At 41.9% G+C, this 13,247-nt stretch overlaps 1 protein-coding gene across 19 annotated transcripts in view; it reads right to left on the bottom strand.

The window, feature by feature from the left end:
* The window catches only part of SENP6 (SUMO specific peptidase 6), a 114,065-nt gene extending 101,235 nt beyond the window's left edge, over positions 1–12,830 (bottom strand). For 9 of the 19 annotated variants that reach the window (XM_054686060.2, XM_063813205.1, XM_063813202.1 and 6 more), the window contains exon 1: positions 12,111–12,246. Coding sequence is in view for 6 of the 19 variants with exons in the window: in XM_003311361.6 (XP_003311409.1) it covers positions 12,111–12,162 (52 nt within the window). In the remaining 13 variants the exon portion in view is untranslated. Of the gene's footprint in view, positions 1–12,110 lie in introns of all 19 variants that reach the window. The other 10 variants (XR_010158069.1, XR_010158070.1, XR_010158071.1 and 7 more) reach the window with 4 other exon arrangements.
* Between the last annotated feature and the right edge of the window lie 417 nt (positions 12,831–13,247).

Below are 13,247 nucleotides of genomic sequence, written 5' to 3'. Positions count from 1 at the left end.
TAATATTTGGGGGATTCAGGCATGAATCATCAATGGATGCTGAACCAGTGGGTGAAATCTGACGAGAAACAAGTTATTTACAAGGTTTCAAAGTATCTCTCCACACAATATTTATTAATTTCAAAGAGAAAGATAGTGGCTGGGTGCAGTGGCTCACGCCTGTAATCCTAGCACTTTGGGAGGCCAAGGCAGGTGGATCACAAGGTCAGGAGTTCGAGACCAGTCTGGCCAATATGGTAATTCCCCATCTCTACTAAAAATACAAAAAAATTTGCCTGGCGTGGTGGTGCACACCTGTAATCCCAGCTACTCGGGAGGCTGAGGCAGAAGAATGGCTTAAACCTGGGAGGCAGAGGTTGCAGTGAGCTGAGAATGTGAGAATGCGCCACAGCACTTCAGCCTGGGTGACAGAGCCAGACTCTGTCTCAAACAAACAAACAAAAAAAAAGTAACTTTCTGCGGAAAAATCTGGTGAACACCACCTTAACTAAGTGATCAAAGTTAATTTCCCCAACAACAAGACAAATTGACATCATGGTCCCCTCAATATGACACACTGAAAAGAACAAAAAAATCATTTTTATGGCATTCCTTATATTTTTAAAAAATGCATAACCTGACTTGAATCATAAGGAAACATCAGATAAACGCAAATTGGGATTAAACTACAAAATAACCACCCTGTTTTCTTAAAAAATGTCAAGGTCAAGAAAGACAAAGTCTGAAAAGCTATTTCCAGATTAAAGAAGACAAATGGGACATGACAATCAATGCAATACATCATTCTGTATCAGATCCTGAACCAGAATTTTTTCTCTTTTGCTATTAAGGAACATTTTTAGGTCAACTAATGAAAGTGGAAAAATGTTTGTAGATTATAGTATTGTATCAATGTTAATTTTCTGAGTTTTATAACTACACTGCAGTAACTTAAGAGAATGTATATTTCCTAAACAAATAAGGGTAAGTTACACAATAAATTACGGTTAAATGAGCAGCATGTCTGAAATTTACTTTCAAAGAGTTAAAGAAAAAAAAAAGCTAGTGCTTTCATTTTCATTATCATTTAGTGCTCCACAGTATAAATATAATCGCTTATTTATACATCCCCCTATTTGTGGAAATTTAGGTTATATCCACCTTTTTACTATTACATACATTGCTACTATGAACATTTTAGTATGTCTCATATTGCTATTAAGAACTTTTTTTTTTAAGTTTGTTTCCTTGTGCATGTATGTTTCTCTAGGGCAGAGGTCACCAGCCTTTTTCTGTAAAAGGCCAGACAGTAAATATCTTACACTGTGTAGTCCATACAGTCCCTGTCAGTTACTCAATGTTGCCATTTCAATGAGAAGGCAGGGATAATGCAAATAGGTATTGCTGTGTTGCAATAAAACTTTATTTAAGGGCAGTGACATTTGAATTTCATGTAATTTTCATGTGTCATGAAACATTCTTCTTTTGACTTTTTCCCTCCAGTCATTAAAAATATAAAAGCCATTCTGAGCTCATGAGCCTCTTAAAAACAGGCAGCTGGACAAATTTGGCTGGGTCATAGTTTTCTTTTTTTTTTTTAAAGACAGGATCTCGCTCTGTCACGCAGGCTGGAGTGCAGTGGCACAATCTTGGCTCACTGCAACCTCTGCCTCCTGGGTTCAAGCGATTCTCGTGCCTCAGCCTCCCAAGTAGCTGGGATTACAGGCATATGCCACGATGCCCGGCTGATTTTTGTATTTTTAGTAGTGATGGGGTCTCACCATGTTGGCCAGGCTGGTTTTGAACTCCTGGCCTCAAGTGATCTGCCTGTTTTGGCCTCCCAAAGTGCTAGGATTACAGACGTGAGCCACTGCGCCTGGTCTGGGGCACAGTTTTCTGATACCTGACCTAGGGTATCCTTTAGCAATGGAATGATTTGGTCCTTGGGGATGTGCATTTTCAAGTTCAATAGGTACTGCCAAACTGATCTCCAAAGTGGCTTCAGTACTGTTTTTAAGTTTTCCTGTTTCCTGTTTCTATGCATCATCTCTCACTGTAGTGATGTTTTAATTTCTATGTCTCATGGGGTTATCAGACAGCTCACACCTATAATCCTAGCGTTTTGGGTGGCTAAGGCAAGAGGATTGCTTGAGGCCAGAAGTCGAGAGCAGCCTGAGCAGCATAGTGACACTCTGTCTCTACAAAAATAAAAAAATCAGCTGGTTGTGGTGGCACAAGCCTGTAGTCCCAGCTACTAAGGAGGCTGAAGCAGGAGGATCCCTTGAGCCCAGGAGTTTGAGACTGCAATGAGCCATAAGCGCACCACAACAATTATGAATATGAGAAAAACGTAACTTAGAAATATAAATGCAGCAAAAGAAAATATAGAGAGAATTAAATGTGTATGTTCGAAAAGCAATTTTATGTGGCTCTGCAGGGCTACAGCCCAAGTCTTTCTCAAGAACTATCAAGATTTTCCAAAGCCTTGAGTCACCATGTTACAAGTCTGAGTACCCTGCTGCAGAGGCCATCTGAAGAGGTCTTTAGACTGCAGACATGGAACTTCCCGACCAAACCACACAAGCCACCACCAAATCATCCCTGCAGATGCTACATGAAGAAGAAAAGTCACCTAGCTAAGCCTTTCTCAAGTCCCTGACCTTCAAAACCTGTATCTCTTGGTATAGAAGACAAACTAATAGATCACTACTACTTCAAGATAAAGTCTTTAAATACTATATTTCTGGATGTAATATTAAATTAGACCCCTCTGTGAGCTACCAAAACCAAAATGTTCTTTCCCTTAGCACCCCAGCTTCACTAGTCTATCTACTTCTATGTACCTTTCAGCAAGATGATAGCATAGTCAGTTCAGTTCGTTAGTCAGGCAGCAGTTTAGTGCTACAGGTGTTGCTGGAAACTCCTTAACTTTCTATGGAATGAAAAAGTCTAGCTAGCAATGATACCTATTCCAAAGCAGTGCAGTTGGCGCTACCTTTACACAGAATACACAATCTCTTAAAAATACACTTATCTCAAGCTGAAACACACAAACTTCTAAAGCCAGAAATTAAACCGAGAAATGACTGCATGAGATAAGTAGTTCCAAATGTTCCTTATGCTTTAAAGTGAGAGGATCATCAAAGTGTCAGGGAATTCAGTATTCTGTGAGACAGACCAATGAAATTTGAGAAACACTTTAACTGTGAAAGTGCAAACACGTAATTCAGGAAGATGGACAGTTTCATAAAAAGCTTAAATTAACAGAGACTCAAGAAATAAGTGAAGCCTGTAAATGGTGAAAGCAAAAGAGACTGAGGAGCTGATACCCAAACTTGTGAAGGAGAAGCTGATAAACAGCTTCAGACTTAACTGCTATTATGATTTACTAAATCATTCTTTTATATCTCCTGTGGTTAAAAAATGAAAACCAACCTGGGCTGAAAACAGAAGACTGAATGCCAAAATGTTTGGAATCCCACTTCATTCAAATAGTGACCACTGGGGTTATGAAGAAAGAGAAGTTATTGGTTTCCACAGAAGCAGAGTCAGCAGGGGTCATGGTAGTTAAGTAGTACCTTCATCTTGTCTCCAGAATTTAGTTCTTGATTCGTAAGTAGGAGGTTATGAAGGTAGAAAGTTGTAGATTTTTGAATATATGAAACAACAAGGTTACTAAACAGTTTAAATTTTCCAAGCCTAGGAGAATTTCTAGTTCCTCGTCGTCCACTCTTTATTAAAAATGAAAAGTGAATTTACCATCTATTGGATGCCAGCACTGTTTGTTATTTTTTTTCTCCCGTTCTGTTTCAAAAACTGTAATGCAGTGAATTTGGGAGGGGAAAAAAACGCATCTTCAAAAACTATAAAATGTATTTGATATAGCAACTCCTCCCTCACCCCACCCCCAAACAAAACAAACAAAAACAACCTCCAAAGGCAAGATCAGAACATAGCTGTTTTCATACTACTCCAGGCTGATTTCAGATGGCTTCAAGGTAGCTGTTGTTAAACTAGGACAAGGCAGAGTGTCCAAACATCCCAGTGTGCCTGGGACTATCCCAATTTTAGCACTGAAAGCCCCATATACTCTGAAGATAATAGTTAATAATTTTTGCCAATGGATGCAGAGGATTCTGGGAAGTACAAAACCCTAAGGTAGACAAAAAAAATTAGGGGCCAAAAACAACCCTGTTTTTAGTGTCAAATGGATATGGCACAGATTATCTATCACTTTCTGTAACTGTAGCCATTGTTTTATTACCTGATGATGGCAACCATCATTTGCAGTTCACAATAATGGATTATCCATTGTTGCATCATTCTAAGTAATATGACTTAGGTATACAACTTAAGTGTGCTGTAACTGTGAGCATTAACAGTCTGTGACTTAGTGGATTAACTGGCACTTTGTATCAAGATACTGTTTTACTTTTAGTATCGTGAATAGTATGACCATTTCTAAGAGCTTAAGTAATGAAAATGAGAGTATGACCCAGGCATCACTAAATGAAAGAAAAAACAAAAGGAATAAAAAGTTTCTAACATTCTTCCTCTTTTGTCCATACTTATGCTTGCCTAGTTTCAGAAATTCCTGAATCCATTCCCAATCAACTGGAAGTTAAACTAAGGCCAGGTGCGGTGGCTCACACTTCTAATCCCAGCACTCTGGGAGGCTGAAGTAGGTGGATCACTTGAGGTCAGGAGTTTGAGACCAGCCTGGACAACATGGAGAAACCCCATCTCTACTAAAAATACAAAAATTAGTCAGGCATGGTGGTGTGCGCCTGTAATCCCAGCTACTAGGGAGACTGAGGAAGCAGAATTGCTTGAACCTGGAAGGCAGAGGTTGCAGTCAGCCAGTGAGCTGAGATGGCGCCACTACACTCCAGCCTGGGCAACGGAGCCGAGACTCCATCTACTCCATCTCAAAAAACAAAAACAAAAACAAAACATTAAACTAATGACTGTTTCTATGCTATTTATATCTTTGAAATAAATTACTAATTAAGTTGCCCATTTTGTTTTGTCTTTCTTTAGCTTCCCAAACTGTCCAAAAGTTGGATTTTGGGTTTCATAAGAATTGTCATTTAACATACTACATGACTGTTGAAAAATACTTTGACTGTTGAAAGAATGGGGAAAAAATACCAGGTAGGTATGGGAGAGAAAAGATGGCTGTATAGATTAAGGATAGCTGCAAATTATTTGTCATTCTTCCCACTGAAGGGTGGAATCTACTCCCTCTCCCCTTCAATCAGGGCTGGCTCTGTATTCTTTTGGCCAATACAATGTGGAAGACGTTAACACTGTAAATTTCTGAAGTTGGGCCTCAAGAGATTTGTGGCTTTCCATTTTTGCCCTCTTAAAAGTGCTGCTTCATATCAATAAATAATACTTCTCCATAATAACTTATTATTTTTCCTTCTCTTGTTCAGTCGCCCCTTCCTTTGGGGGGAGGTACAGGAAAAAGAGGTAAGAGTAAGAATAGGGAAGCAAAGTGATGAGGAAGCGGGGAGAAAGAGAGAGGAAGGAAATGCTGAAGAAAGCTGAAGCTATTAAGTCGGGTCCCAGGCTACAGTCTGACTTCCCCAATAACTTAAGCTGTGCCAAACAACCCTTCTATACCTCAAGTTCCTCAAATATTCAACATACTTTTCTAATAGCAACAGGAATAATCAATTTATGAAAGTCTAGACATACAAAGTATGTAATTTCATTCTCTTTCCTCTCTCATTACAACACTGGTCAAAATCAGCCAATATCTAGAAAAAGGTAGTCAGTGAAAGAAAAACAATGCAAACTAAAATTCAAATAGAAGAGAAGACAAGCAAGGAAAGGAAGCTCTTTTTCTTTTCTCTATCTGCTAATAAAATAAATAATATCAAGTAACACGGAGTGCTTATTATATGCCTGGAATTGCTTTAAGTAATATATATTTCCTCAATCCTCATGGCAATCTTATAAGGTAACTACAATTATTATTTTTAACGACAATTATTACCCTTATTATATAGCTGAGAAAACAGAGAAGTTAAGTAATCTATCCAAGATCACATAGCTAACAAGTAGTAAAGCCAGATATTGAACCTCAGCATTCTGACTTTTGAGTTCATATTCTCAATGCATTTCTAGTGAAAATCACTTTCTTTTCTCCTTCCTTTCTTTCCTCCTTTCTTTCCTTCCTCTCTTTCCTTCTTTCTTTCCTTCCTCCTTTCCTCTTTTTCCTCTTCTTTCTTCCTTCCTCCCTCTCTTTTTTCTTTCTTTCTTCTCAGCTCTGTCACCCAGGCTGAAGTGCAGTGTCATGATCTGCAGCCTCAACCTCCTGGGCTCGAGCAACAAGCAATCCTCCCACCTCAGCCTCCTGAATTCCTGGGACTTTGGGTGCATGCTGTGACATCCGGTTAATTTTTGTATTTTTTGCAGAGATGGGGCCTCGTTATGTTGCCCAGGCTGGTCTTGAACTCCTGGGCTCAAGCAATCCCCCTGCCTTGGCCTCCCGAAGTGTTATCTCAGGATAACAGGTATGACCCACTGCACTTTGCCTGAAAATCACTTTCATTCCAAGTGAGGTTCTACTTTACTGTTTCAAGTACATGAACTCACATGATAAACAGAATTTATCACTTTAACTGGGATGAAATCAGGAAATAAACATACTTAAGTAAGGAGTAAATAAGGAATGACACCATGATGTAGTTTCCAAAAGTAATTCAATCAAAAGAAAAAGAGGTGTATTCCCCTAAGTAGGCAGAAACTAGAAACCCTGTTCATATTCCATGGAATGCCAATCGTTTGGGAGAAGCTGTGCTCTAGTTCAACAGACAGTGTTAGGTATTTATGGTCTCCAGTAAAACTGGCAAACTGACTGGGTTCTGCAATGAGTTTATACATAACATAAAAGACTGGCTAAGGCGAAATGGAAAACACTTTTCATTTGGAGACAGAAGCATTTTTGCTGGTATCTGTAGAGAACAACATTGCATGCAACAGTTTAGCATCACTCTTTTCAACCTAGTAGACAAGGTCCATAAAGGAAGACAGGCTGAAATGAAAAGGAAAACAAACTAAAGTAGTAGTATATGTATATTAGAAAGGAAAGGCAGAAAAAAGTTACTTCAGGAAAAACGGGAGAAAATATAGGAGAAGGAATTCACTTGGTTAAAAAAAAAGGAAAAGAAAACTAGATATGAACAAGTGCAGTACAAAAATGAAGAAATGTATAAGAGAGTAGGTAGACTTGTTAGAGCCCCCAGAGTGAAAAAAAGAAAAGGTAGAATATCAAAAGAAAGTTTATAATAACAAGCTAGCCACCATCAATCACCTTTGTCCTCTATTCCAATCATCTCCTAACTGGATAATCTGCTGCCCCTCTCTGAAGCTCTCTCCATGTAGCAGCTGATGACCTTTTTTTTTTTTTTGGGTGGCAGGGTCTCGCTCTGTACTCCCAGGTGGGAATGCAGTGGTACGATCATGGCTCACTGCAGCCTCGCCCTCCTGGGCTCAAGAATCCTCCCATATCATTTTTTTATTTTTTTGTACAGACAAGGGCTCACTATGTTGCTCAGGCTGGTCTCCAACTCCTGGGCTCAAGCAATCCTCTCACCTCGGCCTCCCAAAATGCTGGGATTACAGGCGTGAGCCACCATGCCCGGCTATTGACCTTGTTTGAAATAAATGTGATGTCACCTCCAGTATCATCTTGCACCGCTCTCCTATCTGACACCATTATTGTCCTCCCTTAAGTTCCCCAAACATGCCGTGCTCCCCTATTTTACTCTCTCTACCTAGAAAGCACTGCCTCTCTACCTTCTGTTCTCTAATACCCACTTCAAACCACCCTGATTAGATCCAATTCTCATGATTTCAGGTTAAGTGTCCCTTATCCGAAATGCTTGAAACTAGAAGAAATGTTTCAGATTTCAGATTTTTTTTTTTTTTGGATTTTGGAATATTTGCAAATTTTATTATATTATCCCAACTGAGCATCCCAAATCCAAAAATCTGAATTGATTCAATGAGCATTTCTTAGGGGGGTCACGTTGCTTCAAATTCTGGAGGATTTTGGATTTCTAAATTTGGGATGTTCAACTTGTATAAACAATCCACCATTGATTGCTGTACTTGTCAGTTGTAATTTTACATTTAAAAGTATTATTTTATTATTTTTTACTTTCCTCACTAGACTGAACACTCTATGAAAAAAACATGGTTTCTTCTCCCTCACTGTTATGCCTCTCAGTGCAGTGTCATTGCCTACAACATAGTAGGTGTTCAATAAGTATCTGTTGACTGAATAAATACAGGGGAATAAATAGCCAAAACTGTCTATCATAAGTGGAAAAGGGGTTATGAGCAACAGTTAGTGAAGAGAAGTGAAAGAAACAAGTCAAAGAGGGGAGAGGAGAGTAGAAAATTTTAACACAAGCTGTGGCTTAATGAAATCCATACAATTTTAGTGTGCTTTTGTATAAATAAAGACAACCAGTAGGTCTCCTTTTCCCTACAGAAGCTATAAAAAGAAATGGAATTATAATCTTAGTGGTTATAAAGATATAAAACATACTTCAGAGCAAAAATGTCAAACAGGCATCTCAAATTTAGTATGACCAGTGTTGTTAATTTCCTTCTCATTCTTCTGTCTACTCCATCTCAGTAAATGGCAGTACCACTAATACCTCAGGCTAAACAAAACCTTTTGATTCCTCTTATTCTGACACTCAATGTACTGTAAGCTCTACATCCAAACATATCCTCAACCTATCAACTTCTCTTCCCCAGTCTCCACTGACATCATGCTAATTGAAGCCCGGACCACTTCTACCTTAACTACTACAATATTATCCTAATTTATTGTCTTGCTTTTAATCTTGCCCCCTAATTAGTTCCACAAAGAGCAAAGTTTTTTTAAAAAAAAGATAAACCATATCATTACACCCCCTTGCCCCAAACTCGTCAATGGCTTCCCGCTGAGAAAGATATAAAAATTATTTATGATCCTGCATCAAAGATCTCCTGCCTCTCATATCACTCTCTCCTTTGCTTTCTACATTTCAGCCTTTTTGTTTATCAAATCAATCTTTACACGCATCCCCTCTGCCATATTCTGAAGTGTCTCTTAGTTAAGGTGTTTACTTAATTAAGTGTAACCTCCTCAGGGATGCCTTTCTTGACTTCAGTGCTATGTAAAATGGCTTCCCCATCATTGCTGTTTATGTCTTCCGTATTTATCATACTGTTTATCATCTGGTTTATTTCATTAACAACAAATATGTTTCAGGTGCAAGAAATATGATGGTGAAAAAAAGTCATTACTTTTTCACAGTTTATTACAGAGATATGCTTTCACAGAACCTAAGACAGAAGACTAAATAAAGGCAGAGTCCTTGACTCTCTTATGCACTTCACCGTGGTACACTGACTGTTAGAGTAGGATGCTGTAAATGTGATGAGCAAATGAAAACCTAGTTTAGTTTTTCAAGGACTCAACTGGAAAGTAAAGAAAGTGTAATATGTAGATGTCTTAATATTAAATCCTAGGAGCCTATGTATGGGGAAATATTTTGAACACTTATAAACCTGGTAATACAAAATATGCAGCAAATTATGGTGGAATATTTTATTATTATTCGAGATGTAGTTTCGCTCCTCGCCCAGGCTGGAGTGCGAATGGTGCGATCTCGGCTCACTGCAACCTCCAGCTCCTGGGTTCAGGTGATTCTCCTGCCTCAGCCTCCCGAGTAGTTGGGATTACAGGCGCGCGCCACCACACCAGACTAATTTCTGTATTTTTAGTAGAGACAGGGTTTCACCATGTTGGCCAGGCTGGTCTCAAACTCCTGACCTCAGGTGATCCGTTCATCTCGGCCTCCCAAATTGTTGGGATTATAGGCGTGAGCCACCACGCCTGGCCGGAATATTTTATTATTATTAAAAGTGTAAGACACCAAAAGAATCATGGGAAATTAAGCAGAAAACATTAGTATTAAATATCAATTATTTGGAAAGATTCAATATAGCATATGAAAATTGGTTATGAGGAACTAAAATTGTTCCTTTTCCTTATGCTTTTTTTTTTTGGAGACAGAATCTCGCTCAGTTGCCCTGGCTGGAGTGCAGTGGCGCGATCACTGCAACCTCTGCCTCCCGTTTCCAAGCGATTCTCCTGCCTCAGCCTCCGCAGTAGCTGGGACTACACGCGCGCGCCAACCACCACACACGGCTAATTTTTGTATTTTTAGTAGAGTGGGGTTTCGCCATGTTGGCCAGGCTGGTCACCAATTCCTGGCCTCAAGTGATCCGCCTACCTCGGCCCTCCAAAATGCTGTGTGTGATTAAGGGCGTGCCGCCACCGTGCCCAGAACCCTTATGCTTATGCTCTAAAGAAGTTACCGTTTGCTTGCTTTATAAAAATGCTTAAGACATGGTGAAACTCGAATTTATCACACCTATACATTCAAAGACCCTTAGATTAGAATAAAGTAAAAGTAGTAGTTTGAAACTCACATTAACTCTACATCTGTGGCTTTATTTGTGCTTGTTTTAATCCTCCCTATGTTCATCCAATTAGAATTTTAACTCAATCGGGCCTATAGAAGCTGGAAATCTAGGATAGCACAAAAGTATAATCATCTGCATACTGAAGACAATAAGCACGAGTAAGCCATCTTTTGTTTCCAATTTCAAAACAAAAACAACACACATAGCACTACCTGTAACACAAGCTGCACCCTCTCAGCCTCGACAGGTACCCATTCCGCAAACTGGAATGGAGGTAATACGAAACGAACCCAGAAAAACTCAGAAGCTTTTCTTACTCTTACTAGGAAATCTCCTGTAAAGTTCTCATCACTTTTAGATAAAGGCTGGCTTGTACGGTAAGACATTTTTTTCACTTTACTATACTCAAGTAAGAAGAATTAAGAAAAATTACCTCTATTATTCACTATTCTTTCACTAGACTAACACTGAGTACCTACTGTGTTCCAGGCACTGTTCGAGGTGCTGTTAACAAAGCAGTACCAAAGCATTCCCATTCCTCAACACCCTCCTATAGAACCTGTTTAGGGGTTTTCTTAATTTTAAGTTAAATTGTACTTTCTTGATTCAGTAATCTTTCCGGAACATACTAAAAGAAGTTATTTTTTGAAGTAAAGCTTATGACATATTGCAATGAAAATCATCTTTGCAAAATTATCCAAAGAGTAGTTAATTCTTTTTAACAAGAAGAATGAATCTCTGAGCAGCAGAGACTCATTTTGCTAAACAAAGTGTAAACACTGAACCCATAGTCAAATTAAGTAATATAAACACTTCTTGGGCTACAATTACAATAACAGTTAGCTCTATTTTGGGGGTCCTTATATATTCATAGGCCAAAAAAATCAATATTGTTCCCCATTACCACCTTCCCCAACAAAAACATACAGTTTTTCTTGAGGCTGGCTTAGTCTACTTACAGCAAATGTTTAACTTTCCCTCACGAGTGAGTAAAACTCAAATTGTGTCAATAAGCTTTAGTTACGGCCCCAAAATTGACACTGTAAACCTTACTCTTTTTCCAGATAAATTATTTTACAGAATATTTTTATAAAAACACATTCCGAAAGAATATCAGACAAGGCCAGGCCTAATCTGAAGGCTGGCTGCAAAAGCAAGCCTGAAACTCTGAGAAACAGACCTGAGGATATAAAACACACCTCAATGAAACTGTCTGTCCCTTCCCTACTTAGATTGGTCCCCAGTTGCACCCAACCTTAGCAATTTGAAACTTTTCATGAACACAAAACAAGATGTGAATGCTGGCTGCTCTCATCCTTAGGCCACCACCCCAAAATTTTTTAAATGTCAAAGACTTCAGCGCGCACTCTCAAAGGACGCCCACCAACTCTGGCTCGCAGCTCAATCCACCCGCGCCCCCTGGGCCGAACCGGCTCGCAGCCGAGCCCCTCGCCTGGGCGGACTCGAACCAGGCGCGCTCGCAGCACACTCCCTCCCCGTCATCGCTCATCCCTCGTACTTCACCGCCCCCCAAACCCACCCAGCGCAGATAACTGAATATCCGGGGTTCTGGGGGCCACGTTTTCCAGTATACCCTCCCTTCTCCCCGTCAAGGGCAGAAATAGACGTACCTTCCAGAAAAGTAATCTCCCCTGCGCTGCCGCCGCTCTTGCCGGCCGCCATCTTCCTCCTCCCACGCCGCCTCCTTCTTAATCCATGGCCCACACCGCCGCCGTGCTCGCCGGGATGAGGGGCCGCGCCGGAGGAGGGTAGACGCCGCAGGGTTGCGGGCCTCGGGCTCAGCCGTCAGGCGGGCTGCGCTCCTACGTTCAGACGGGCCTATACAAAGGCAGGCCAGGCGCGCCCGGGCCTGTCCGCGGGCTGGCGGGCAGCGAGGCCCGCGGCCCGAGCTTCTCAGGCCTCTCCGGGGGAACGCGAGCGGCGACGACGACGACGGCGCTTCCCGGGCCCGGTTCCTCTCGGCCCACGACTCCCCATCCACCGCCCACCCAGGCTGCCCGAGAAACTTCCCCCAGCCGTGGGTTCCCAAGAACGGAGAATGAAAGCGAGCACACAAACACGCCTCCCTTCGTCCCAGGCCGTAAAATGGCCGCACCCGCCGCGCCGGAGCGGCGAGGTCTCTGCGACCGTCAGGCGCCTCCAGGCCCCTAGCTCGTTGTGCAGCCGCCGCCGCTACGGCCGTCCGCCCACCCCGCCCAGGCGTGAATGCATCAGCGGAGGCCTTTGCGACTGTCCATGTGGACAGGGGTGGGTCTCCTCTGCCACCGCCTCGCGTCGGTCGCCACAGCAGCTCCAGCCGCCGCCGCTGCCGCTCCTCCCCCACAGGCGCTGGAGCTGCCGCCCGGCTCCCGCCCCCGCCCCGACGCCGCCGCCGCCCCCAGCGCGGCTCCCCCTCAGCAGCCCGGACTCGGCTCGCGGGCAGAGCTGGCTGCGGCGCCGCACCGAGCCCTGACTTGTGGGCGCCCGCCGCCCGGGCTTTCGGCAGGGTCGGCCTTTCACGGCGCGGGCTCGGCCTAGACACGTTACATCCAAAATCCCCACCGCCCAGGGCCCCATGGCAGACCTGGCGTGTGCGATGGGTTTGCTCCTCTGGCACCACAGATGCCTAAGAAATGTGAAAATGTCATTTCTTGAGGAGACCTTAGAATTTAAACTACAGCCAACCGAAGAGAAAAGGTAGTGAGGTACTGGAATCATATGTTTAGTAAATGATTCGTGGTCTACATTTATTTTTAAAGAAGTTTCCA

This window comes from Pan troglodytes, chromosome 5, assembly GCF_028858775.2.
Source record: "Pan troglodytes isolate AG18354 chromosome 5, NHGRI_mPanTro3-v2.0_pri, whole genome shotgun sequence".
Taxonomy (NCBI): domain Eukaryota; kingdom Metazoa; phylum Chordata; class Mammalia; order Primates; family Hominidae; genus Pan; species Pan troglodytes.
Note: the sequence above shows the minus strand (reverse complement) of the source record. Positions and strands in the feature narration are given on the sequence as shown.